The sequence below is a fragment of the Apus apus genome, chromosome 12 (genome assembly GCF_020740795.1).
Source record: "Apus apus isolate bApuApu2 chromosome 12, bApuApu2.pri.cur, whole genome shotgun sequence".
NCBI lineage: Eukaryota > Metazoa > Chordata > Aves > Apodiformes > Apodidae > Apus > Apus apus.
Window position 1 is genome coordinate 20,058,249 of NC_067293.1, and position 23,723 is coordinate 20,081,971.

The following is a 23,723-nucleotide window of genomic DNA, read 5'->3' on the forward strand; positions in this document are numbered from 1 at the left end:
GGGTGGGAGCCTGGGGCCGTGGGCTGTGCCACCCAAACACCTTGGGCTGGTGGCTAGTGAGTCCTGCTCCCCATGGTGACACTCCAGTGGTGACACCCTGATGGTGGCTGTGGGAGGGATCTGTCCCTCAGGCTGGGAAGTGAAGGTGATGATAGGCTTGCCAGGAGAGAGTGAGATCTCTTCATCAAGCATAGATGGTTAATTACAATGATCATTCCGGTTGGACCTGTCTGTCATGTATCCAGAAGCCCTGTCCTTTGCCTTTCCCTGGATGGGTGAGGCACCCTCTTGGTTAAACCTTTGGCCAAACTGTTCCAAGGTACTGACTCCTTGCACTTGAGTGCAGACCCCTGGTGACTTGACTGCTGCATACAGTCTGCGTGCCTGCTGCTTCATTAATGAGCATACTCCAACATGGGATTTAAAGCAGATCAACCCTCCTTTTTGCTCGGGCTTGTAGGCACGGCAGACACCTGCTGTGTCCAGCTGGTGAGTTCTTCAGCTGACACGGCCATGGTTACTGCTCAACAAAAGGCTGGGCTGTAGCACAGTCTGGATGCAAACACATGCATCCACCTGGGTTGTGCAAGGGCAGCAACGCTCCTGCAGGCTACCAGGAAGAAAAATGCAGTTCCCCATTGCAAGAAAACAGGGCCAGACTGGCTTTATGTGATCTGCCCTAGGCTGCACACAGACTCAAAAATCTGAAACTACCCAGAGTTGTCCTTTATTTTCCATTTGCCAAGTAATAGTGGGGAAAAAGTGAGTGTGACTTTACATGAAGCTCTGCAGGACCTTCAGTTCCTGCACCAGGTCAGCCGGGTGGTTTTGAGTTGTCTGTGATAGGAGGAGCACTCATAACAAAAGTTGTTCTGTTCTTGGTTGCTGGCAGAGTTCTTGCTGAAGTGTCCATCCAGTTAAGGTTGTCTCAGCCTACCTGCTGGTAGTAAAATATTAGGAGTATTCCAGCAAAGTCCCTAGAAGCTAAAAAAGAAAAAATCCACTTGGTGTCACTTTATTAGGTCAGCAGCACAAGCTAGACATCCAACACCTAGTAAGTGCTACTTCAGTGACTTCCATTTGGAGATTTTTTGATCTCTTGACTTTTTTTCATAGCCCTTTTACTGGTAGAATAATTTGCCATAATCGTATTTGTAGCAAATTAACTTGGAAACCTGAGTGCAAATTTCCTAAACAAGTTATTCAAGTACCATGGAATTGTAAAATGCTTCCAGCACTGTGTGTCTGGCTGGTAGATGGGCTGTTTTAATTAAAGGGATTGCTTGTTCTGCAAGTGCACACAGTCCCTTCCATGCTCTGGTTTTAAGCCATCCGTGGTGATGGCGAGTGGTGGGTCCCTGTGAGCGGGACCTGGCTGTCACCTACTGTGGGGAGTGGTTTTAAGGCAGCCCTGTTTTTATTCCAGACTTCTTTCCTGGTGTTTATACCTGCAGTCTTGGGGCTTGTTGTCACCTGGGCCCTTCCTCAGAGGACAATTCCTGCTGATCTGGATGAAGTGTCATTTAATCCCCTTCCCCAAGTGGTTCCCACGTGTGGTGCACAGGTGCTTTCTTAAGGGAACAGGTGAAGGTGCAGCTCCCCTTGGCCTGTTGCATGCCTCAGTTTCCCCTCTGCAGAGCAGGTGATGCTTCAGGGCTTTGGCTGAAGCAGGGCACTGTCACCCCAGTGAGGGGTGCATTTCAGTGCCATAAACTCCTCTTGCCTTTCCAGGGATTAAGAGAAATGGGTTCTACTCCACATACCCATCTCTAAAATAATCTAAATAAAGCCCTCCTGACTGCCATGCAGCTCCCCACGTCCTGAAGTGGGTCCTTGTGCAATGACAGTCACACAGTCACTGCCTTTAAGTGTGTTTTTTTCCTCTGACTGACAAACTTCTGACAGTTGACTATACGTGGGACACTGTAGGATGACTAACTGTAAGGTTGTGCCAAGTAAGAAATTAAACTGACTAAAGCAGAGAAAAACACTGTTACTTGTAATAGCCTTGGGCGTGAAAGTCAATGATAGCAAATAAGTTGCTTTGAGACAGAAATGTGAATTATTTGTGTTGCAAAGTTGGCTGCATCCCATCCTTTTCATGCCAGGATTACTCAGAGTCGCTGGCAGTGCCGAGTGACAGTGTGAAAGTGTGTGGTGCTGGCAGGGCTGGAGCCTGGCAGGGGCACCAGGAGCCCGTTTCTGTCCTGGTGGCCACAGCCCTGTGCCAGAGTGGCCAGTGCTGGCCTTGTGGACTCACTGCCAGCTGCCTGCTCAAGGCCACGAGCAGGGATGTCAGCAGCAGGTGACTGTGCAACCATTGTTGATGCAAGAATGGCCTCTCTGCATCTTTTTCTTTCTGTGGCTCAATGTGGTGTTTTTTTCAGAACCTCCTGCTGGTGGCACTGGGCTGTGTGTGCAGTGATGCTAAACCATGCATTTCTCACTGGGCTTTGACCTTCTCTCAGAATTGTCTAACACATGGAGTTGAAGCAACATCAAGTTGAGTTGTCGTTTTGTTAATGTACGAGTGCTGCAATGGTGTAAATTGTCCTTTGAAGCTGGAAGAGCTTTGAGTTCCCATGCAAATCTTGCATACGTGGCTTGGAAGTGTGTTGCTGTACTGCAGCAAGCTTTGCAGAGGGCTTCTCACTTGGCATGTGGGTTAGCCAGCCTCTCCGGGCAGTGCAAGTGTTTCATCCTGGAAGGGTAACATTGTAGAGGCACCTGTGCCTGTGAAGCATGCAGCAGGCTGTAACAAAAGGCTCTGGGTGGGCTTTTCACCTAAAATGGGGAAGAAGGGGGGACCCTGGGAAGGTCCTGCCACCGTGTTCATATAACATCTGTAGAGACAAGGGTTTGAATCGGTTACTACAGCGTGATAGAGCCAGATACTGGGGTTTGCCTCTGTCTGAACAAACCTAAAGCTCCTCTGGAAAAAGGCTGTCCCACGTGTGGCCTTCTCTGGCTCAGGACAGGCTGCAGCTCTCCAGGCAAATGTTAGCTCTGCAGGGCAGGGCTTGGCATCACGGCACCTGCGTTCAGAATAGCCTGCCCCACAAAGACAGCTCAGCTGTGAGCCAGCAACTGGCACGTTCATGAAAAGGTGCACAGAAATCGTCCATGCAGATGCACAGAGGCCTTCTGTCTCCTGGAAACTGCCAGAGGAATCTGGAGCCCAAATGAGCCTGGGAAAAGCAGTTTCTCTGATGCCTCTGGCTAGGTGAGCGTGAAGGGGTTGGTAATGCAGCTACTGCTGAGCAGATTGGACTTCCTAAGTATTGGTTTGTCCTTTCTCCTCCAGCTTTGTCCTTGTGCTCTCCTGATGCTGTGCCTTAGCCACAGTCAGTACCTGAGCCTTGACTGAACAGATGCAGGAATTGAGCCTGTACAGGCAGGCACAGCTCTCCAGAGCATCAGCCCTGGCTGAGGATAATCAGCTGGTAAGGGCTTGGTGGCCTCATTAGCTTTCCTGCTCTGCCATCCCTGCATCTGGAAAGGGTGTTCATCCTTACACCTTAGGGGCACATGGGCACCAGGAGGAGCTGCCCTGGGCTCACACTCCAGAAGGGGATGGCTCAGTGCTCAGGGACACCTTCCCCTTTCTCCTGGAGCACATGACACCACAGCAGCTGGCATGAAGCTGTTTCTGGACTTTAGCAGGGGAAAAATGACTTGCTGGAAAATACATCACTCTCCTCGAGCAATAATGTATTCTCCTTGTGCTTGTCCTCTCCTTCTTGGTCTTCTCTGTCTTCCCTGGGAGTTTCATCCAGTAAGGGTTCCAGTTACTGTTGGTAACTCTGAAAATTTTCTCCTAACTTCTCAACTCTGGTTTTCTGAGGATGCATCAGACCTATATCCAACTGAAACAGTAGGAACACCTGGAAGCTGGTCCCACAGAGATCTTGGGAGGCCTTGAGTAGATACACTGTGTGTGTGTATCCCTATGTGGGCGAGACCATGGTGTTCTTCAGTACTGGTAGCACACAGTACCCTTTACAGAAGTCATACTGGAAGTACTTTGGCATCATTGACCTAATAGGATGTGCATATTGATACCCACCAAATGTGATTCCTTCCACTGAAAAAACTCCCATCACCATTTTCCCTCTATGTGCCTGTGTCTCTGCCTCAGAGTGCAATGTGAGTTCAGATTCCCCATCTCCTGCAGCAGCTCCAAATCAATGCTCAGCTTGCAAAAAAGGTTGCTGGGTGGACTTGAGCTGACCTACTGCTGCTCTCCTTGGTGAGCATCCGTGCTCCATGGGTGTCCTCAGAACAGGTGGGAAGAGGAGAGTCTCTTTGCAGCCAGCAGGTGATGAAGCAGCTCCTTTTCCTGGGCTGTACACATTGTGCACAGAACCTAAGGCCCCAAGTTGGTGCAAATCTAAACCAGACAATCCCTAGCCAGAAGCTTATAAAACAATAGGAAGAAAGAAAGAAAAAAACCCCACAACAGCAAAACAACAACAACAAAACACAACAACAACAACAACAAGAAATAACAAAAAACCTCGCCAAAAAGCCAACCCTCTCCCCAGCCACCAAAGCTGTATCTAGAGATGCAGTCAGGAAGGATGAGGAGCATGCACAGTATCTGCCTGCTCCAGCTGCAAGGTGTATCTTACTCCTAGTTCTGGGGTTTGTTGATGTGGGTTTGGTAGATTTTGCTCCAGGCTAGAGCAACTTCCTCACCCTGTCCCCTGAGCTGGGTCAGCAGGGACCTCAGCTTGCTGAGTTCTGTAGGATTAATAACCTTTCTGCAGATTACAGCAGCTCTGTTCATGTCCTTGTCACCCTCAAAGGCTGCCCAAGGGCTTGGCTTGCTGATCTGAAGCCCAGGGCAGGAATATCAGCTGGGGTTGCTTCACACCCCTTCCCAGCCCCACACACCAGCCCTCTCCCCTCTCCCTGCCAGCACAAGGGCTGCTGAGCAGGCTCTGGATTAGCCCCAGTCCAGCTTTAAACAAACCAATGTGCTGTATTTTGTGATGGCACAAAGGGCCAGGGCAAGAGGTTAAGTTGTGTTCAAGCTTTTAAGTATATTTTTTCTTCTACTGCACATGGGACATGCAGAGAGCTTTTCATCCATCCTCTCTTGCCTTTCCTGGCTCCTTCCCTGGGATGATGTGGGTGTTATCCATGTTTTGTAATGTGTCTCACAGCCCATGGGCTCACAGCAGTGCTGTTGCTGACCAAAGAGTTTCCTTTTGAGTCACCATGTGAAGACTCAGCTTTTCTGGCTTTTTTCTTGAGAAATATTTATCATATTTTATTGATTCTATTGGTGGCACACTGGGAAAGACAGATGTGGCATCCTCTGTTCGCCCACAAGCTTTTCAGAGGTGGCTTCTGTTCTGCTGGGTGCCAGCCTGGCTTCCTGGAGCCCCAAGGCATCATCCTGGCTGTGCCAGCCCTGGGCCACCTTGTGCCTCCTTGGAGAATGTGGCTTCAGCACTGGCCTCCAGCAGCCCTGGCTGTGGGTCTGGCCTGCAGGGAGGAGCTGGACAGCTAGAATGGGGGGATCCCCAGGGGAAAGGGGCGATGGCTGCAGAGCTTCCCCAGCGATGCCTTGGAGAAGCACAGAGGTTCTGGGCAGTTTGAAGATCTGTGAGGTTCATAGGGGAAAAAGGACAAACTTCTTCCCTCCGATTTCTTTCTTCATCTGCTATTTTACAGATGTTGAACACACTGAAACGGAAGCTCCATTGAAACTGCTGCTGAAATGCAGCAGACAGTGGTTGCTTTTCTTATGAAGCATTAAACAAGCATTGCAAACTGTGTGATCCTTCTAATTCAGATTCTGATGTATATGAAGAAAAAAAGCTTTTGGAAACTTTTTTGTTTAGGTGATGATGGACTCTTCCTCATTGGCTTTTGTTTTGCCTGGCAGGCTCCTCACCACTGGTGGCTGAGCTGCTTCTTCAGGAGCAGCAATCCCCAGGTCGTGGTGGATTCTCCTTTCTGGGGCAAGTTCAAACACTGCCGTGGGGGCTGGTGTCCTTTTTTGTGACCAAAATGCTCCATGCAGGTGAATGTGCAGTCATAAGTTGTTCAAATGATGATAAGAGCAGCGGAATAGCTTGAGATAAGTTCATAAGTAAACCATAATTCAGGTTGCTCTTTGCAGTCAGTTCTCTCTCCTGTTTTTATCCTCTTCTTCCAGCCAAGACTGATTATGAAGTGCTGAGGCTAGATGTTTTTAAAATGAGTAATTTTATTAACCCTACTAAACCTCGTAGCTGTGAAAACGGAGAGCAAGGGACATGACCTGTTCCAGTGCCATCAAGTGATGAGCTGGGGGCCTCCAGGGTATTGGGGGACCCTCTGTGGTGGAGATGCAGAGCAGGACCCCCACGTCTTTGTGGGATGTGGGACTTGCAGAGGTGCCCAGAGGTGGGGTAGCTCTTGGCTCCACCGGGTGGGTAGGTCTGGGCTGTCCTGGTGCTGGTCAGGGGAGGGTGCCCGGGCTGTGTCGGCGCTGGCAGCAGCTCCCGGCTGCAGAGCAGGAGGGATGGAGGCGTGTTCCTCCCGCACTGAATCCCTCGTAAGCTGGTCCCGAGTCTTCCCCTCGCTCCGTGTGTGATTGATCTGGCCTCCTGCCCGGCCCTCGCTGCGCCCTAACCGAGGGAAACTGAACTCGTGGCGTGGCGGGCAGCGCTGCCTGCGGCCAGCCCGGTCCTCCCCCCTGCCCTGCCTGCGGAGAGTGGGAAGCGAGATGAGATGCATCTGATGGCTCTGCACATCATGAGATATCTCTGTGGGGATTGCTAATGCTCTGCCCCGGATAACAGTCTGTTGTTTTCGTGTTTGTTTTCCCTGTGTTCGTCCTGGGTGTGCAGCAGGGAGCCTTGGAGCGGCTCTCGGAGCACACCCCTCCTGCCGCTGGCGCCAGAGCAGCCGCGCCAGGAGCTCGCTGGGCTGCGCTGGGAGCTGCGGGGAACCCCGAGGCTTTTGTGCAGCTCTGCCCTTGCTGGCCAGGCTGGTGCCACGGGGAGGTGCCTGCTCAGCCTCCCCCCAGCAGCTCTCTTCTCCCGAGAGAGGAGAAAATCACCTAAACATAGCTCGGCCTTTTGGCTTCTTTTAATTTTCGAAGAGTCTGTTATTCGGCACCCCCAAGCTCTGTCCCCAGGGCTGGGGAACGCTGGTGGAAAAGGCGACTGGCCTGCAGGGGACGGTAATACAAACAGGTACATGAAGAGGTGCAGCAGCAGCACCTGCCAGCCTCACCCCGCTGGAATCCCAGCCCCACTCCCCGCAGGGACACCGCGCTGCCACAGCTGTGGCACTGCCATCCTGCACCCACCGGCAGCCCTGCTGTGGCCTGCTGCCAGGGCAGGCGGTTGCAGCCTCTGCCCTGGAGGTTTCAAAGCAGAGCAGCTGCATCTGTGACCCCTGGAGCCCTCCTGTGATGGGCTGGGGAGCTGCTGATGGGTCCCCAAGACAGGCAGGCTGGCACCACCTTCCTGTGCGGAGCCAGGCAGCGTCCCCTCACACTGTGGCTCTTGGCAGGCTCTCCTTCCCGTTGCCTGAATCACAGAATCATTCTGGCTGGAAGAGACCTTTAAGATCATCAAGTGCTGAGCAGTTCTCTGGTGTAGTGATGGTTGGGTTTGGGTGCTGGGTGCTCTGACATGGCTGCGGGTGCAGTGGCAGCAACCTCCATGGTTGAGTTTTGGTCTCTGGTGGACAAAAGGGCTGTGGCAGCTTTTCCTCCTTGGTGAATCTTCTCTGCATCTGTGACCCTTTGAGCATGGGCTCCGAAAGTAGTTATTCCTGTGGGAGCTGGTCTGAGTGATTACACTGATTTTTGCATTGGAAATGTGTGGTTTGGTGCCTGTTTGGATGAGCAAGGTGCAGAGCTTGGCTGCAGCTGTGTCACCCCTGTCCTGGAGCTGTGCTGAGCCCAGTGCTCACAGGAGTCACTTCCTGGCACCCTTGGGTGCTGGGCTCAGGTGGTCTTCATTAAGCATGTTTTCCTTTGTAGCACCTTGACTCAACTGGAATCCAAGCATCAGTCATTTCCCAAGTGGTCAGGCTTTGCTGGGAGCTGGATTGCAAAGGAAGGCAGAGCGGGATGTGCCAGCCCCTTGGCTGGGGCAGTGGGAGTTGTTCTGAGCTCAACTTGTCTGGAAACCTGGGGTTAAAATTCACTGTAGAATAGTCTGCTCCTTCCCTGTGCTGTAAAATGTGGCCTTGTTGCCTGCTTGTCTTCCTGATCCACAGCATCAATCACTGTGATGGTCTAAGGGAATAAATTAGTAAGTGTTCCCCTAATCAGAGGTAGGGGCAGAGTGCAGTACACAGACATCCTTCTCCTCAGAATCTGTCACTCCCATTTTTCTCTAAAACAGACCAATATACCCCAAAAAACTTTGTTGTCCTTCCAACCGTGCTTGCTTGTTTTTTGTTTAGTTTTTTTGGAGCTGATGCATTGCCTGAGTTGTGAGCTGCTGGGGAGGAGACCTGCAGTCTGTGCCTTTCCCTTCCTTCAGCTTTGCTTTTGTGCAGTGAGGCTTAGAGTCACAGAGTGGTCAGGGCTGGAAGGTACCTCTGAAGATCATCTAGTCCAACCACCTACAGCAGATCCCACAGGAACACATCCAGATGGTTTGGAATGCCTTAGAGAAGGAGACTCCACAACCTCTCTGGGCAGCCTGTCCTGGGCTCTTTTACTCTTACAGTAAAGAAGTTTGTCCTTATGTTTAACTTGACCCTCCTGTGCTCCAGCTTGTGCCCATTGCCCCTTGTCCTGTCCCTGGACACCCCGAGCAGAGTCTGGCCCACCCTCCTGACACCCCCTGCAGATATTGACCAGCACTGCTCAGATCCCCCCTCAGCCTCCTCCTCTCCAGCTGAGCAGCCCCAGCTCTCCCAGCCTTTCCTCACAGGCAGATGCTCCAGTTCCCTCATCATCTCTGTGGCCTGTGCTGGACTCTCTCCAGTAGCTCCTTGTCCTTCATGAACTGAGGAGCCCAGAACCAGCCTGCCCAGTGTGACAGCTACAGTGGAACAAGTTTCCGGCAGTCAACAAGGGAGATAAGACAAGCATAAAGAATATATGATAAATGTGAAGAATTGCTGTGTTGGTATTTGTTTTTAATTAAACAGTAAATAAAGACAATAAGCCTGTCGAGCAAGTTTGTGCACTTGCCTCAAGGTTGCCTGGGCAAGGAAGAGGATTTGTGAGAATGAAAAATTAGCTTTAGGACAGGAAACAGGAACTAGGAGGGGGGAATAGTGGGAGGGAGATGTGTGAGTTTAGGTAATGGTACCAAGGGCAGATAACCAGCTTGCAGAGCAGAAGGCCAGTAGGTAGGGAGAGTTACTGTAAAATGCCCTGCTCTTCTCCCTGGAGCCGGTGCTGGGCCAACTGCCCTAGTGGAGTAGCAGATTATAAAAAACTCTGTCAATAGAGGACTGATTAGGAAAGAGAAATATGTAACAGAAGTATTAGACATGCAGTAAATTCCTTCTCAAGAGATTTGTGAAGTACAGCTAAATATAGCAAGTTATTTTTAGAAGTTCCTGCTAGCCATTTACTCCTGATAAGTCAAAAAAACGTGTCAATGTGTGAAAAAATGGCCTTTGTAAAATGTGTCAGTATTTCTGAATCCCCCCCAGCATCCAGAAATCTTTCAGGGGTGCTCGGGAACAATTTGCCAGAGGTTAATGCAGAGCACTGTCTATGCTGTACTGGACCATTTTTTAATTACCTAAAGGTAAGCTGCTCTCCCTTCTGGAGCAGCAGGAGTGCCACCTTCCTTGCAAGATGCTTCTGTAGATTTGGAACTACCTAGAACGCTGCCCGGAAGATGATTTCTTTCCCTCATCTGAAAAAATCAACATGTTTTTGTGTTTGAGCAGCTGTAGAGGATTTAGGAGTGATCAGTGAGTCAGGACTCATTACTCACACTCCTAATGGCACATCTGGGCTCACTCGGGGTAGTTTCATTGATTCAGAGTTGAGGTATTTTGGTGGGACGATGCTTGGGGACTTGATGCAGTTAGCACACGCTGTGTGAACACAGCGAGGCAGGAACACTTGGTGTTGTAGCAAAGCTTTACGAGCTGCCAGCACGGAGAGTTCCCTGGAAGTGGTGGGTTGGGCACTGCATCTGGAACCTCATCTCCAGGGTGGCAGCGTGGATGAACTCCATCTCCTTCGTGATGCAACTCCCTGGGAAATTCTTCAGTGGGAGTGGCTAACAATGGGCACATTCTTTTCCCTTCAGGGATTGCAGCCCTCTCTTCTGCATGCTGGAGGAAAAATGGGATTGCTCATGTCCTGCATGTCCCCTTTCTCAGCTCTCCATGAGGAAGTAGAAAATGTTCCATAGTGACCAAGCAGTGGGAAGAAATGTAGGTGCATCCTCAGCTGCTGTGCATCAGGGTCTTGCAACATTTCTCTGAAAAAAACGGATTTCCAGAGGTCAGATCCTAAATCTAAAATTTGTCCTTGACTTCAAATGCTCTTATTTAAGTACAGAATGAACTTTTATTGTCTTTTGTTTGTATATTTGGAAGAGAGGAAAAAAAAAAAAAGTGTGTGGCTGGTTTTGATATTTCTGTTTTCAGGCCGGAGAAGAAGAAAGCAAAACACAAAAGCAGAGCATGGAGCTCCTCCTTAGGTTTGATCTGTTTATTTGCTTTGCCACAGCTCAGAATAATTTGGGGTTTTCCTGATTTTGCCAGTTGGGTCAGCAAGGGGATGTATAGGCACGAAGGCCCTGTGTGAGGGTACCTGCAGATGTGAAGTGCATGTGCTGCAGCTCTCCTTCTGCACAGCAGGAGGTTTGTTGTTGCTTTTTGAAGTGTTGATTTCTAAAAATCACGTTGCTTTCTCTCTGTGTGTCTCTTACACCCCCTGTCACCTGGTGTCCCTGTGGTGTTAACTCAGACAGTCTGAGCACAAGCCCTCCTTCTCTGACACAGAGGGATGTAGATGTGTGTCTGTGACCTCATGTGCCCTTGAGCAGCACCTCTGCCCTGTCCTCCAGCCACACCACACCCCACGTCCCCATGGCAGCGGGAGGTGATACCCGGGCCTGTGTCCCCCCACAGTCCAGCAGTGATATTTTCCTCCTGTTTTGAATTTGAACCACAAATTCATTTGAAGCAGAACCACACCTGTTTTAGGGCTGCTGGTTGTATTCTGTGTGTTTTCAGCAGCCTGGGGATTTTGCTAAGACAGCAAAATGGTTTTGTTTGTAGTCTTTGGTTACCTATGGTTGCTGTGAAAGGTTGACATGAGAATCCCCACTAGGTCTTGGCCGAGCAGGCTGTGGGGCACATCCTTAGTAGCTTCAGTCTCTGGAGATGTGTTTATACATACGTGAGTACAACCAGAAGGTTCTTTGTTCCTCCTCAGAGCAGCACAGCCGTAGCTGGCACCTTCCCTCCCTCCTGCAGGCACAGCTTGGCCGGGGTTGTTCTGTGCTGGGAGGTGGGACTTTATTTTTACTAGAAAAATAAGTTATTGTGACTGCAAATTGTGAAAGTTGGCGTCGCTTTCTGAACGCTGGAAGGAGGGAGAGTCCTAGAGGATCCCTGATCGATTCCATTCCCTTCATTTCCATGGAGACAGGCTGAGTTGCACCCGCAGCAGGCAGGGTCCTTGGGGGTGCAGCTTGCAGGGATGTCCCTGCCCTGGAAGCACAGCATGACTCCCACAGCATGCCATCCTGGTGCTGTGTAAGCAGGACAGATGCTGCAGCTGCCCCCTCAGCTCACACCTCCCCTGCTGCCAGGACCAAGGTGTGCAGAGCGGGGGGCGTTTGGCAGCTGAGTTTGTATCAGGGGGAAAGCTTCCAAGTGTCTGTTAAAATAAGGGAGAATATGAGCTTATCTCTCCCAGGGTGGAGACATAGCCCTGTTTTTCCAGGCAGCTGAACTCTTCCTGCCCAGCTCCACATGGTGACCGGGGTGGCCCCTTCCTGCTGTCAGCTGCTTTCCTGTGCCTGCTGCTCATCCCTTTCTCCCCATCCTCTGGTGTCACCGGGCCACCGCTGAGATGCCACCAAGGGAAGGGATGATTTCTCACTGAGTGTCTCTGTGTGGGGATGCTCTGCATCAGGCCCTAGTGCTGTCCTGGCTGCTGGACCCCACGGGGACACAGCCCTGGGGCATGAGCATCTTCTGTCCTCTCGGGGCTGGTGGCAGCAGGCGCTGCTGTGGCGGGGTCAGCTGCCAGCACCATCCCTGCCTTGACTTCCCAATAAGCAGCCCACCGTGGTGCTAACACCCATAATACCACAGCAGTTCCTGGTGCTCTCCATCCTGTGTGGATATAGAGGGTCTGTGAGAAGCCAGTGTTCAGCCAAGGTTCTGTACGTGTACGAGGACGAGTCACGTTGGTCCGTAGGAGTCTGGTTTCCATTAAACGCTCCTCAGGAGCCGCGCCAGGCGCTCACAGCACTGGCTCTCCTCCGACTTGTCCTCTCCTTTCCTAACCCTGTATCTTCCACAGTTGTTTTTCTGTGGTGGGGTTTGTGTATGGTGCCAGGCAGCTGCCCCAGCCAGCCCAGGGATGTCCTCAGTGGCTGTCACCACGGCGTGGGACAGCAGGGATGGCTGGGCAGCGGGTGGCACTGTGAGGTGATCAATGCATGTGGCCGCTGCTTGCAGCTGGGACCTCCCATACCCAGCTTTGCTGAAGGTGAGGATGAGGATGGCTCTCAAAAAGGAAAAGAATTCCTTGTCCCAAGCAAAGCCAGACATCACTGGACTAGTTAAGGGGCGCAGATTTTCTTTTTCCACTGTTAAGCTAATGTGAGATGTGCACGTCCTTCTGGATTTCCTTCAGCTAGACAACTGGCAAGTAAAATTTCAGGCCAGACAACATTTTGAAAGGAAAATGTAACTTAAATCAGCTATACTGTTTCTTTTTTTCTGGTTAAAATATATTGTATCTGGCTTTTTAAAACCCTTCTCTGCTCTTGCCCTACCCCGTGTTTCTATAAAAATGTAGAGGTGAGCAGCTTGCCAAGGACCATGTCTCCAATGCTGGGGCTAATGATGGAAAAACCAGTGCACGTGAACCCGCCGTCCCTGCGGGCTGTTCCTGGCTCTTGGGGACACACGCAGCCCCAGCTGGCCCGTGCCCTGTTGCCAGTGCATGTGGAGAGGGACAGACAGACAGATGCCTGCTGGCCAGGGATGTGGGAGGGTGGGATGCAGGGAGCCACCTCGGGTGCCGCTGGCTTTTGGAGGGGCTGCTCAGGGACCCGGCGCTGGGTTGGGGTGGTCATTTAGATGGGACAACTGAAGTTCACCCACTGATAAATGTAGTCAAGGAGTGAGGAGGGGCTGGGCAGGAGCATTGGCAACATCTGGGGAAGATTATAGGGTTTGCAGGGGCATAAACAAAGTTTTCCCTGAGCAAGGACTGAATGAGAGCCCCCATTCCCAGCATGGAGCAAATGCTGCCAGGACTGAGCAGGAATTATTTGCTGAGGTTTTCCATCAAATCAAGGACATCATTCTATGCTGGAATTTGCCCATTTACACGCACTCAGCCCCCCGGCAGCTGTGCTTAAATAGTGAGATTCAGGCCTGAATCTGCCCATTCAGGAACAAAGGTTTGACCCCTTGGAGGAAACTGCTGAACGAGGCTTTTGAGGGGAGAGCGGGGACTGTCTGCGCTTCGAGGCTGCGCTCCTCCCCAGGCCAGGGACCTGGCTGTCCCCAGGGGTCCCTGAGTGCTCCTGGGCTCAGGATGGGGAAAACAGAGCAGTCTGGGGACCTGCCAGGTTCCCACATGTCCAACCACTTGATTTCTTTTCCCAACATCCAGTTCAGTATTGCCCAATTTTTCTCTCCCTATCATAGCAGCGTTTCAGAAAACCTCATGTTTGTCACCTTGGTGGTAAGTTCTTTTGTCACTGAGTCTGCAAAGGAAAAGAAGAAACAAAAATACACCCAGATCACCATTTCCCTCAAGCTAGAAATGCAGACTCATTCCTCACCCTGCTATATTGTGCAGTCCCAATTCCTCACTAATTCATGCCTCATTGTTGGCTGTTTTTTTCTCCCCAGCTTTTAACTGCTGATGCCAAAAGTGATGGTGTATGTTGGTTTTTTGAATAGACATATAATTTTTAAAAAACCCACCCCTGAACAGAATTGCTCTGTTTCAGCAGTCTTCCCCCTGGTTTGGAGAAGCAAGGGGGTGTGAGCAGGTTGCACATTAGCTTCTGTGCCATCATGTCTTCCACACTTGCAACTTCCTGGATTTCAGAAAGTGCCATCACCGGTGCACCCCCATGGAGTAATCCAGCCTGGGACCCTGCCTATAGCTGGGCTTCAAAGTTAGGGAAAATAGAAATGTAAATCAAAGTATAAAATTATTCCTTTGCTTTTTTTTTTTTTCTTGTCTACATCCTGTTCCCTGAGGTCAGGCAAGTTCAGCCTCCTTCTGTTTGTATCTCGGGTACTTGCTGTTGGAGGAAGGCTAATGCCCCAAAAGCAAGTGACTTCATACAGGAAGAGGTGTTTGGTGCCAGGCTGGCAAATCCATCACATCTTTCTCCTCTGCTCTGCCAGCAGGAGGAGGACTCAGTTTCTTCTGCAGTGAAGTGAGACCCGTGGCGGTCACAGCAGTCACCAGATGGGTGATTTTGGCCCTGGGGTCTCCTGCCTCATCACTGCCCATCCCAGCAGCAGCTCCTCAGCCAGAGTCAGCAAACGCCTCCACAACAATGGAGCCACTGACCAAGCTGTGAAGCAGCCACACAGGATGCAAAGGCACAAAGGATCCTTTTGGCTAGAAACTTCTCTGGAAAGTCCAAAAATAATTTGGGCTGAGCTACCAACCACCGTCAGGAAGTGTCTTTGCTTCAAGGCTGAAGCCTCTTAAGTGTTCTTAATATTTCAACATTTTCTGAAGTGCTTAAATTCATGATGCCTATGAATTTTCTAACTGCCTCACTGCAGTTTTTTTCCATTCTAAGACTATCTGCTTCTGTGTAACTATTGCAAAAACACCACCTGGTTGCTCTGTCCTTTTCCAGGTTACTCTTCAGCAGTGCAGAAGTTCTCCCAGACTTTGCAGTCCTTTCAGTTCGACTTTATTGGTGACACACTAACGGATGATGAGATTAATATTGGTAAGTCTTCTTCTTTTTTGGTGCATCTTTCAGTAACTGAGAAAGTCTCTCTTTCCCTAATAATTTGCCAGTGCTGATGGTTTCTAAGCAGCATCAAGAGCCGGGTCCCTCAGGTGCCAGTCAGCTGGTCCATAGTTGATTCTATGAAGTTCAGCTTTCATGGATAGAATTTCACATTCCCAATTCAGAGGTAGTTTGTGGGGGTTTTCCACACCTCCAGCCCTGCTCCATGCTGCCAGGCACTGGTTTCCCATCAAGCCCCACTTCCCAGTGCCACAGGTAGACTGTGTATCTCCCAGAGCACTGGTGTATCTCCCAATCCAGGTGGGCACTGCTCCTAAAGCTGCCTTTTCTCCACTGAAAACACCTTACAAAAACAAAGTCGTCCCAAAAAGCCCTGAAAAGGGGGCTGGGCTGCAAACTGTTGGGAAAAAAGAACTGCTGGATTTGTCATTGTGTGGGAAACCATTGCCAATCTCTGCCTCCACAGCCAAGCAGCCAGTGGCACATATGTTGTACTGCTCCCTGCACATCTGTTCCTGGATTAGCAACCCTGAAGCCATTTTATGTCCCTGCCAGCCCAGTGTGACTGCGCAGGTCACACAGCTGCCAGCTGCACCCAGGGACCTAAACAAAAGGTCTAAATGCTCTAAAGCCAGAGTTTCTCAAACCAGTCCTGCTCCTGCCTTAGTGCTGTTGAACTGCCTGTGCTGGGGTAGCAGCAGGTAGGAGGGACAGCAGGAGATCCTCCAGCCCCCAAGGGTCTGTCCCAAACCCTGGGTGCACCTGCCTAGGCTCAGGAGATGAGGCTGCTATGGCAGGGGCACAGGGACCAGCCAGGATGCTCCTGGGGGCTGAACATAGGAAAAAAGAACAAACAAACAAAGAAAAGCTTTTGTCAGGCTGTTGCTGAGGAGCGGCTGCAAGTGTGATAGTGCTGATGCCAGGTCTGTCACTGAAAGGGGAAGGAAGTAAAGCCTGTTCTTTTGCTTGTTTTATTTAAAGCAATTTAGAGCAGATAGCAGCTTGCCCTTCAAAATTTGATTTCCTTTGTGGAAAGTCTCTAGGTGAAACCCAGTGGAAATGAGTCAGCTTCCAAATCTAATGGCAACAGAGGTGCTGAATTTCCAAACACGTTGGAATAAGGAGGGGGAGAACATTGCCTTGTAAAAGCTCTCTGGGAGCAGGGGGATCTGAAGCAAACAACCCCAGGAAAGGAGTGTCCCTTCTCTCAGCTGGAAGGGACAAACCTCTCATGTCCCCTGTGCTACCTCTGCGTGCTCTGGTCACAGGTGGGGAACAGAGCCAGTGAGCTGGTGTGGCTAGGAGAGGAGGACTGCTGGAAATGGCAGAGGTTGAATGGAGGAACTGTGGGCAGGACTGAACAACAAGAGATCACAGCAAATATAAAACACTCCCCGGGGAAATGAGCACGTTTCCCTACTTCTGTTTTTGTTGGGGAATAATTGTTTTGATTTTTCACAAAGAGGTCCCTGGTTTCCCTCACAAAAAGGCCTGTGCTGTGTGTTCTTCCTCCTACACCAAACCCTGTCGTGCCTGCTGGGGCTGAGCTGCTTTGCAAGGCTCTCTTACTCCTGAAACAGCAGCAGGGTGTTGACATCTCTGTAGCTGCTTCCATCTCCTGCGAGGGTGCCAGGGATCTGCATGGGAGCGTAGGAGCTTGTTTGATGTGCAGGGCATGGGAATGAAGCAAAACATTCACCAGCACTTCTTATCATCCTTCAGGGAACGTGCTTGATCTGTAAATATAACTAATGGAGCACTTAACTGCTTTTGATGTAGGCAGAGAGCAGGCTGACACCCCTGCACGGCTGGTGGTGGCTGTGGACACTGTGAGTCAGGAGACAGGCACTTAATTGATGTTGTCTGTCCTGAGCAGCACTTTCCCTGGGGACATTACTAGCTACAGACACCCCCTCATTACACAGCGCTGCGTCCCTCCGCTGTCACCTGCAGGACTGGATCAGCAGCAGAGATTAACAGAGCAATGAAGCCCAATGGTGTGTTCCTCATCCCAGGCACAGGAACCTCAAATCCTCTGGCTTTAAGCAGCTGATGTTCTTGGCATGCTCTGGGCCAGCCAAGTCACTCCCCTGCAGTTCTCAGGAGCAGTTGGCAGCAGTTGCAGGCAGCCTCCCTGCCCTGCTCTGCCAGGGTTTGCAAGTGTGGACCCAGGCCAGAAGGGCAGGTCCATCCTGGTGCTCCTGCAGGGTGCAGCCTGAGCCACACGTTTGTGCTGCAAGGACACATTCAGTGGGCTGCTCTGCAACTGCAGCCAGGAAGTGTGTGCCTGGACTCTTCCTGTAGAGCAAGAAAAAAATATCTGACATTTTCCCTATAAATTCAAGGCTGGATTCTCTTTCTGCCTGTGGTAATTCCTTTCCTGGCTCAGGCTCCCAGAGTCTGTGCACTTCAGGTTTCACATCATCTTGAGTAACCACAGCGAAAGTCAGCATGTGGGCCCTGTGGTCGAGTGTAATAAACTATTAGGAGATTGCATGTGCCGGGGTCTGGAGCCCTCGCCCTGGAAGAGAGCTCAGAAGTTCCTGACTCATCAAGAAGGATATGTTTTGATGATGCCAGCTGAGGGACTCTGTCACGAGGCTGTGGTTTTCCCTTTTGTGTCTGTCTCAGCAACTGCAGTGAGTGCCATGACACTGGAAGGTCAGTGCAGCAGCGTTACAGATAGTTGTTAGCAGAAGGAAAGGTACTTCTCCTAAGATACCACCTGCGGATGAGGGGAGAGGGCCTTCAGCTTGCAGATGGAGTGCAAATGCATCCTCTCCCCTTATCTGTGGGCTGAGCTATTGCTGTGTGTGCCTCACTGTATGCCTGTTTTGTTCCCTTGTGGGCTGCTCTTGCCAAGCCAGGCATGCTGGGGCTCTGGGTGCCACCCTGCTCTGGAGCTCTGCTGTCAGCCAGGTGCTCCTGAGGTTCTGGGGTTCATTCTCAGGCAGTCCTTCAATTGCTCAGCAGTGGTCAAGTGCCTCCACAAATGCTCTGCAGTGAGTGCAGGGTCTGAACAGCAGAACAAGAACTCCCATAGGTTTTGCACAGCCCTTCTGTGCTTCCCACACACAGCGGCCTGGTGCCGTGGGAGCCTTTCCGTGCTGGCTCCGGGCAGTTCCCAGGTAGACCGGGACAATGAGATTATCCCCAGGCATTCAGCACTGCATGCGTGGGCAGATGTTTGCCCAGCCTTGTCTTACAGCCTCCTGGAGAACTGAGACGTTTGCAGTGTTCCTCGTTTCAGTGCTGTGACTGCTCTTCTAGTGAGACAGGATTTCTCCCCTGCTACAAATTCAGCCACTTCCCATGTTCTTCTTTGGTGGGCAGAGAGAAGGGCTGAGTGTTTCCTCTTGGTGGTAGCCCTGGTGGTGTGGGGAGGTTCAGCTGCTGCTGCCTAGTCTCTCTTTTCCCCAGGCTAAATAAACCTGTTGTTTCAGTTTGTTAAAGGAAAGGTTCCATATTTATATTGCAGCTGGACTCCAAGAAAAGTACTGATTTAATTGTTAATATTTCAAGGAGTGGTGTCAATACCTGTGACCATTTCTACGCCTGCTGCTTTTCCTTCATAACTGCACAGACTTTGTGATCCTTGTTGCTGAACATAATCTTTGTCATTCCAGGCTGTTGTCATTGTTGTCTCGACCCTGGAAAGAACCTGCAGCTCTCCTTAGCTCAGACAGAAGTGCCAGGCCTGTTCTGGTGCTGCCACCAGCCTTCCAGGCAGGAAAGGCAGCCCTGTCCTGCCCTCAGTCCCCTGCTGTGGCAGAGCCCATCCCACCACGGTCCCTGGTGCCAGAAGCTGCCCCTTCCCCATTTCCCCATGATGCCCACCTTCCCAGCCATGCAGTACAATTCCTCAAGAAGAGTTGTGTCCTCCCTCTTTGTCTGGGCTGGAGGCTGTCCTCTCCAGTGCACAAGTAACAAGTCCTTCTGCCAAAAGGGGCCACCTCTTCTCTGTTCGTTGGTTGTTAAGCAGCAACTCTGGGGGTGCAGCCAGATTTGGGGACCCTGGCATGTGTCCCATGCTCCAATGCCACATCCCAGCTCCACTGACCAGCCTCTTCTTTTCTTTACAGCCGAGTCCTTTAAGGAGTTCGCGGAGCTGCTCCAGGAGGTAGAGCTGGAGAGGTCCATGATGGTAAGATGATCTGAACTGTGACCTGGTAATTACTGCTTTGTCTCAATGTTTAGATGCTAAGCCAAGGCCAAATGGCACCATGTGCCTTGGTGTCAAGCTTCCCATTGGAGGGAAGCTGGGAGCACTGGGATGTTGTGCTTTGTATCGTGTCTGGTCCACGGTGCCATCACCACGTGCCCTGCACAGCAAAGGGGAGGGGGAGGTTGTCCCACCCAGTGTCCAAAACCTCTCCTGCCTGCCAGGTGGCCGCCGAGCCCCTGGCCCAGTCATGGCAGCAGATGTGTCTGAGTTGGTAACAAGCTGGTTTTGTGGTGAGACCAAGTGTTCAAGAAGCAAGATGTATTTTTAGCTTTGTTTCTGCTGTGCGGGAGCGCGCGGGTCCCTGGTGCTCTTGCCCCTGCCGGCACGTCCCACGTCCATGTGCTGCCTTCACTGTTCTCATGGCGTCTCCAGAGCTCCTGAGTGTTGGCTTCCCCTTTTACTCCTGATTCCAGGAAGAACACGGAGGTTAGGCTTGGTGGAGAGCTTTTGCAGCATGCCAGGAATGTGCTGCTTGGCTCTGCTTTCCTCTGCCTCGTGCAGCAGTGGAGCTGCTGCCAGTGCTGGTGGGGCAGTGCCACAGGGTGGCTGTGCCAGCAGGACACCACAGATCTGCGGGTCTATGCGCAGGCAGGGAACAGGGCAAGAGCAGTAAGGGGCTGGAGGAAAGCAGTACAATATTTCTTGATTAATTACATCCCAGGTACAATGAGAGGAAAGAGGGTGGAATAATTTCAGGGATCATGGATGCTTTTGGGCATGCTCTCCAACTTCTCTAAATATTTTTTTGCCCTCCACTTGCAGGACCAGTCCTTTAGAGTGGCTCACTCAGGAGGTTTCACACTCTGACTATGTCAGTCAGCTTTAACTGCCCTGAAAGGGCTGTGGCAGGGTAGTGTGAAATCCTCTTCTCTGGAGCACAGGACAGAGCCTGCCACAGTAGGAATGGGAATGGGAAGAGCTGGCAGGTCATGTCCCTGTGTCGGAGTGGAGCTGGAGCCAGTGGTACAAACTGGGGTGCCATTACCTGTGGATTCATGGGGAGGAAGCACAGAGCATGTGGCTGTCACTGATGGGATCGTCCTGCCCAAGGGCAGCCTGTGGCACAGGGCTGGTGACAGGTGAATCTGGCTGTCACCTACAGATGTCCCCAAAGCCTCCTTTGCTGTGACTGGGGTTTTCTGTTTATTACAGACAGGGAGAAGTGGGCACGGATGGGTTAAGTGACTTCACCTACAGACAGAGAATGAGTTTGCAGTCAGAGACATTAAAATCTAAGAGTTCTTGGCTTCTAGCCCTGTTCAGCTTCTATTTAGGAGAAAATTATTCTGGGTCCTGTAACTAAACTTTCTTTCTTTGCACTGTAGGTACAGAATGCTAGTGATTTGCTGATCAAACCTTTGGAAAACTTTCGGAAGGAGCAAATAGGGTTCACCAAGGTAAGGCTTGTTTATTTGTTTCAAATTTAAACAGACTCTTTTTCAATTCTGATGTTTGAAATTAATTTTTTCTCCTGTTTCTTTGGTTGTTGCCTTTAAGAAGTAGACAATCATCATACTATGTTACGACTTCGTGCTTTCAGAAACTTCCCTGTTTAATGCTGTTTTCAGCTGCTGGCACAAGAGAGTCTGTGCTGTGACTTTTAGTCTGATTTTTCAATCATAAGGGGCTCCAAAACCTTTTCCTGAATTCTTTGGGTTCTCTTCTGGCCTGATTCCAGCACTGCCTCAGTCCTGAGTGAGGAGTGCTTGTTTCAGCACTGATCAGGAGATAGTCCTTGCTTCTTTCTCCCTGCTCCCCTTTGTTCATTCAGTGCTATAGAGAATAAGATACTTGATTTGGATAAGTGTGTGTTAGAGCAGGAGGAAGAGAGAGCAGCAGAGGCCTCAGTTCAGACTTAATTATCGTTACAGGACTTTTATTATGAAACATTTAAATAAAGCATCTAATGAGTCTTTCAGATGGACCAAACTTTTAATGAAACAAACTATACAAAGCAAATTCTGCACATGTTGAGCAGAGAAGATTATTTTTCCCTGGTCTGCTATCAAGAAGGCCAGGTTCCACGTTACTTGGCGGCAGCTTGAAATGGGGCTGGCTCTGAACCAGCTCAGAAATGGAGCTGTTTTGGAGAACACTTGGAGCTTGGATTCAGCCCAGCCCATCTGGAGTCTTTGACGTTTAATAAATACAGGATTTGAGAAACGACACTTGATCCACCATCCTGCCCTTCAGGATCCCCCTGTAGGACTGTGTGTGTGGAATGACTAACTCTCTGAGAAGATGCAGCAGTGTGAGCGTGGCCAAGGCAGCCAGGCCACCAGTCTGGTGCTGGCAAAGCTGCCTGCACTGCCCTGCCTGGCACAGGGGAAAGATTCCTTGCCTCCTCACCTCCTCACCTCTTCTCCTGTCCTACTCACCTCCTCTCCTCCTCACCATCATGTTTTGCAGTAGACGTTTGTGTTATGAGCATGTGGATGTGCCCAGGGCTGAAAGAAAACTCCCTCCTGGTTGATCCATCTGCATTAACCACAGGGTCAGCACACATATGGAAAAGAGTCATGGGGAAGGAGTCATGGGGACAAGGTCAAGCTTATTTTCCCCTCTGTGTTTATGGAACACTTAAGTCAAGAGGGCAATGGTCTGCAAATGTTGAGATGACAGTATTAAAGTGTCCTTCAGCCTGTTCTCTTCTTGGGTAACCCTGGAGGTGTGTAAGGATGACTCTGCCTAGAGCCTGGAGCACTCCCTTCTCCGAGAGCTGTGACACTGAGGATCACACACCTCCTTCTGCTCCAGAGCTGCCCAGTGCCAGCTGGCAGGGTCGTTGCCGTAGCCCCTGCAGTGAGGGGCTCCAGGCACTGACACGGATGTTCCTGGGAGCTCACAGCCCTTCCTGGGTGAGAAGAGGGCTGAGCTGCAGCCCAGCAGAAGTGCTCACATGCAGGAAAGAGTCTCAGTGCACCCCAGCACGTGTGTGGGTGTGCTCACAGGAGACACACCAGGAGGAAACACTTTCTCCACGGCCACCCTGCAGCCTTGAGTGGGTGTGAGTTTTGAAGCCAGCCCCAGCCTGTTGCAGACCCCTGCCCTCAGTCCCAGTGCCTCTTTGATGGATCCCACACTGGCTCAGGTTCCTTCTGGGCTGTCCCCTCAGGTATCACCTTGGACACAAAGCCTTCCTTCACTCACCAGTCTGTGTAGCTCCTCCAGGTCATGGGGCAGAGGCAGAAGGCATGAAACACAAACAAGGGCTCTCACAGCCATTCCCTGTCAGCACGGGCCCCTGTCCCTTTCTTCTGAGCCTCCACCAACTGGCATCGTCCCACTAGATCCTTCTGGATTTACACCAAGGGCAGAGAGGCCAGGACCAGGCTGTGGAGCAGACCAGAGACATGACACAGAGAATTTATGCCCTCTGCTTCATTTCCCATATTTTGGCAGAGTTGCCTTCTGTGAGATGTTTTCTGTTCTCTTTGCGAGATGCTTAAGCCAGATAGGAAGAGCCTTTGAATCGGGTCTTTGTGCTGCCTCTGGCTGGAGAGCAGCCAGTCGGGCTGGCTGAGACATCTGAGTCTGCATTAACCCCTGTGCCTGTGGGCAAACGAGCCTCCCTGGTCAGATGCTGTGCTCCCAGGCAGGGGAGCCCTGGGGGTGTCACCAGGACCTGCCACAGCCCCCCAGCTCCAGACACCTTCCCCTCTTAGCAGCAGACCTGGGTGGTCATTGCTCTTCCCGTGACTTGCTGAAAAGTGTTTTTGTGTGTAGATGTCAAGAGTAAATGCAGGGGATCCAGGAGCCCCTGCTTTGACCCATTTTCCAGCCCTGGCCCCAGAACCTTACTCTGCTCGAAAGCTGAAGAGCCAGTGAGAGTTCATGGCTGGGGGTGCAGCACTGATTGGTGAGCAATAATAATTTTAAAAGAAAAGGAGGACAGTAGTTTCTACTTGTTTTCATCTCTGTGGGAGCAAGATCTAAGGAGCATTTGAGAGAATGCTGTGGGTGAGGGAAAAAGACAAGGTTAAACTGAGTGGAATTTTACAGAAATGCTCTTTCTACACCCCTCAATGGTGTTCGACTTCTTAGAAATTACCTTTTCTTGTGTCTCCTGTTTGTGGCTGCACCTCCTGCTGGGTGCTGGCCCTCCACCCCAGCCCCTGCAGGTGTGCTCCAAGGTGGAAGCTCCTGGCAGGCAAAGTGTGTAGTGTTTTTCTTTAAGAAGAAGAGAAGTAGCCACATGACCTGGGCTTCTCACTTGCAGCTCACTCAGCCTCTTCTAGGATGGGAGTTTCACAGGATCCTAATTAGCAACGGAGGGTTAAGTGAGAGTTTTGGCAAGTCTGTTTGCCCTCTCTTCCCAGTCCTCAGCTGCTCCATCTCTTGCTCAAGTTGGAACCGAGTGGCTG

General features: G+C 50.9%; 1 protein-coding gene across 3 annotated transcripts in view; it reads left to right on the forward strand.

Moving 5' to 3' along the window:
- Positions 1-23,723, forward strand: part of OPHN1 (oligophrenin 1) — a 61,846-nt gene that overhangs the window by 1,780 nt on the left and 36,343 nt on the right. For all 3 annotated transcript variants that reach the window (XM_051630289.1, XM_051630287.1, XM_051630288.1), the window contains exons 2-4: positions 15,015-15,110; positions 19,217-19,278; positions 20,685-20,756. In XM_051630289.1, coding sequence (XP_051486249.1) covers positions 15,015-15,110; positions 19,217-19,278; positions 20,685-20,756 — 230 coding nt within the window. The remainder of the gene's footprint in view (positions 1-15,014; positions 15,111-19,216; positions 19,279-20,684; positions 20,757-23,723) is intronic.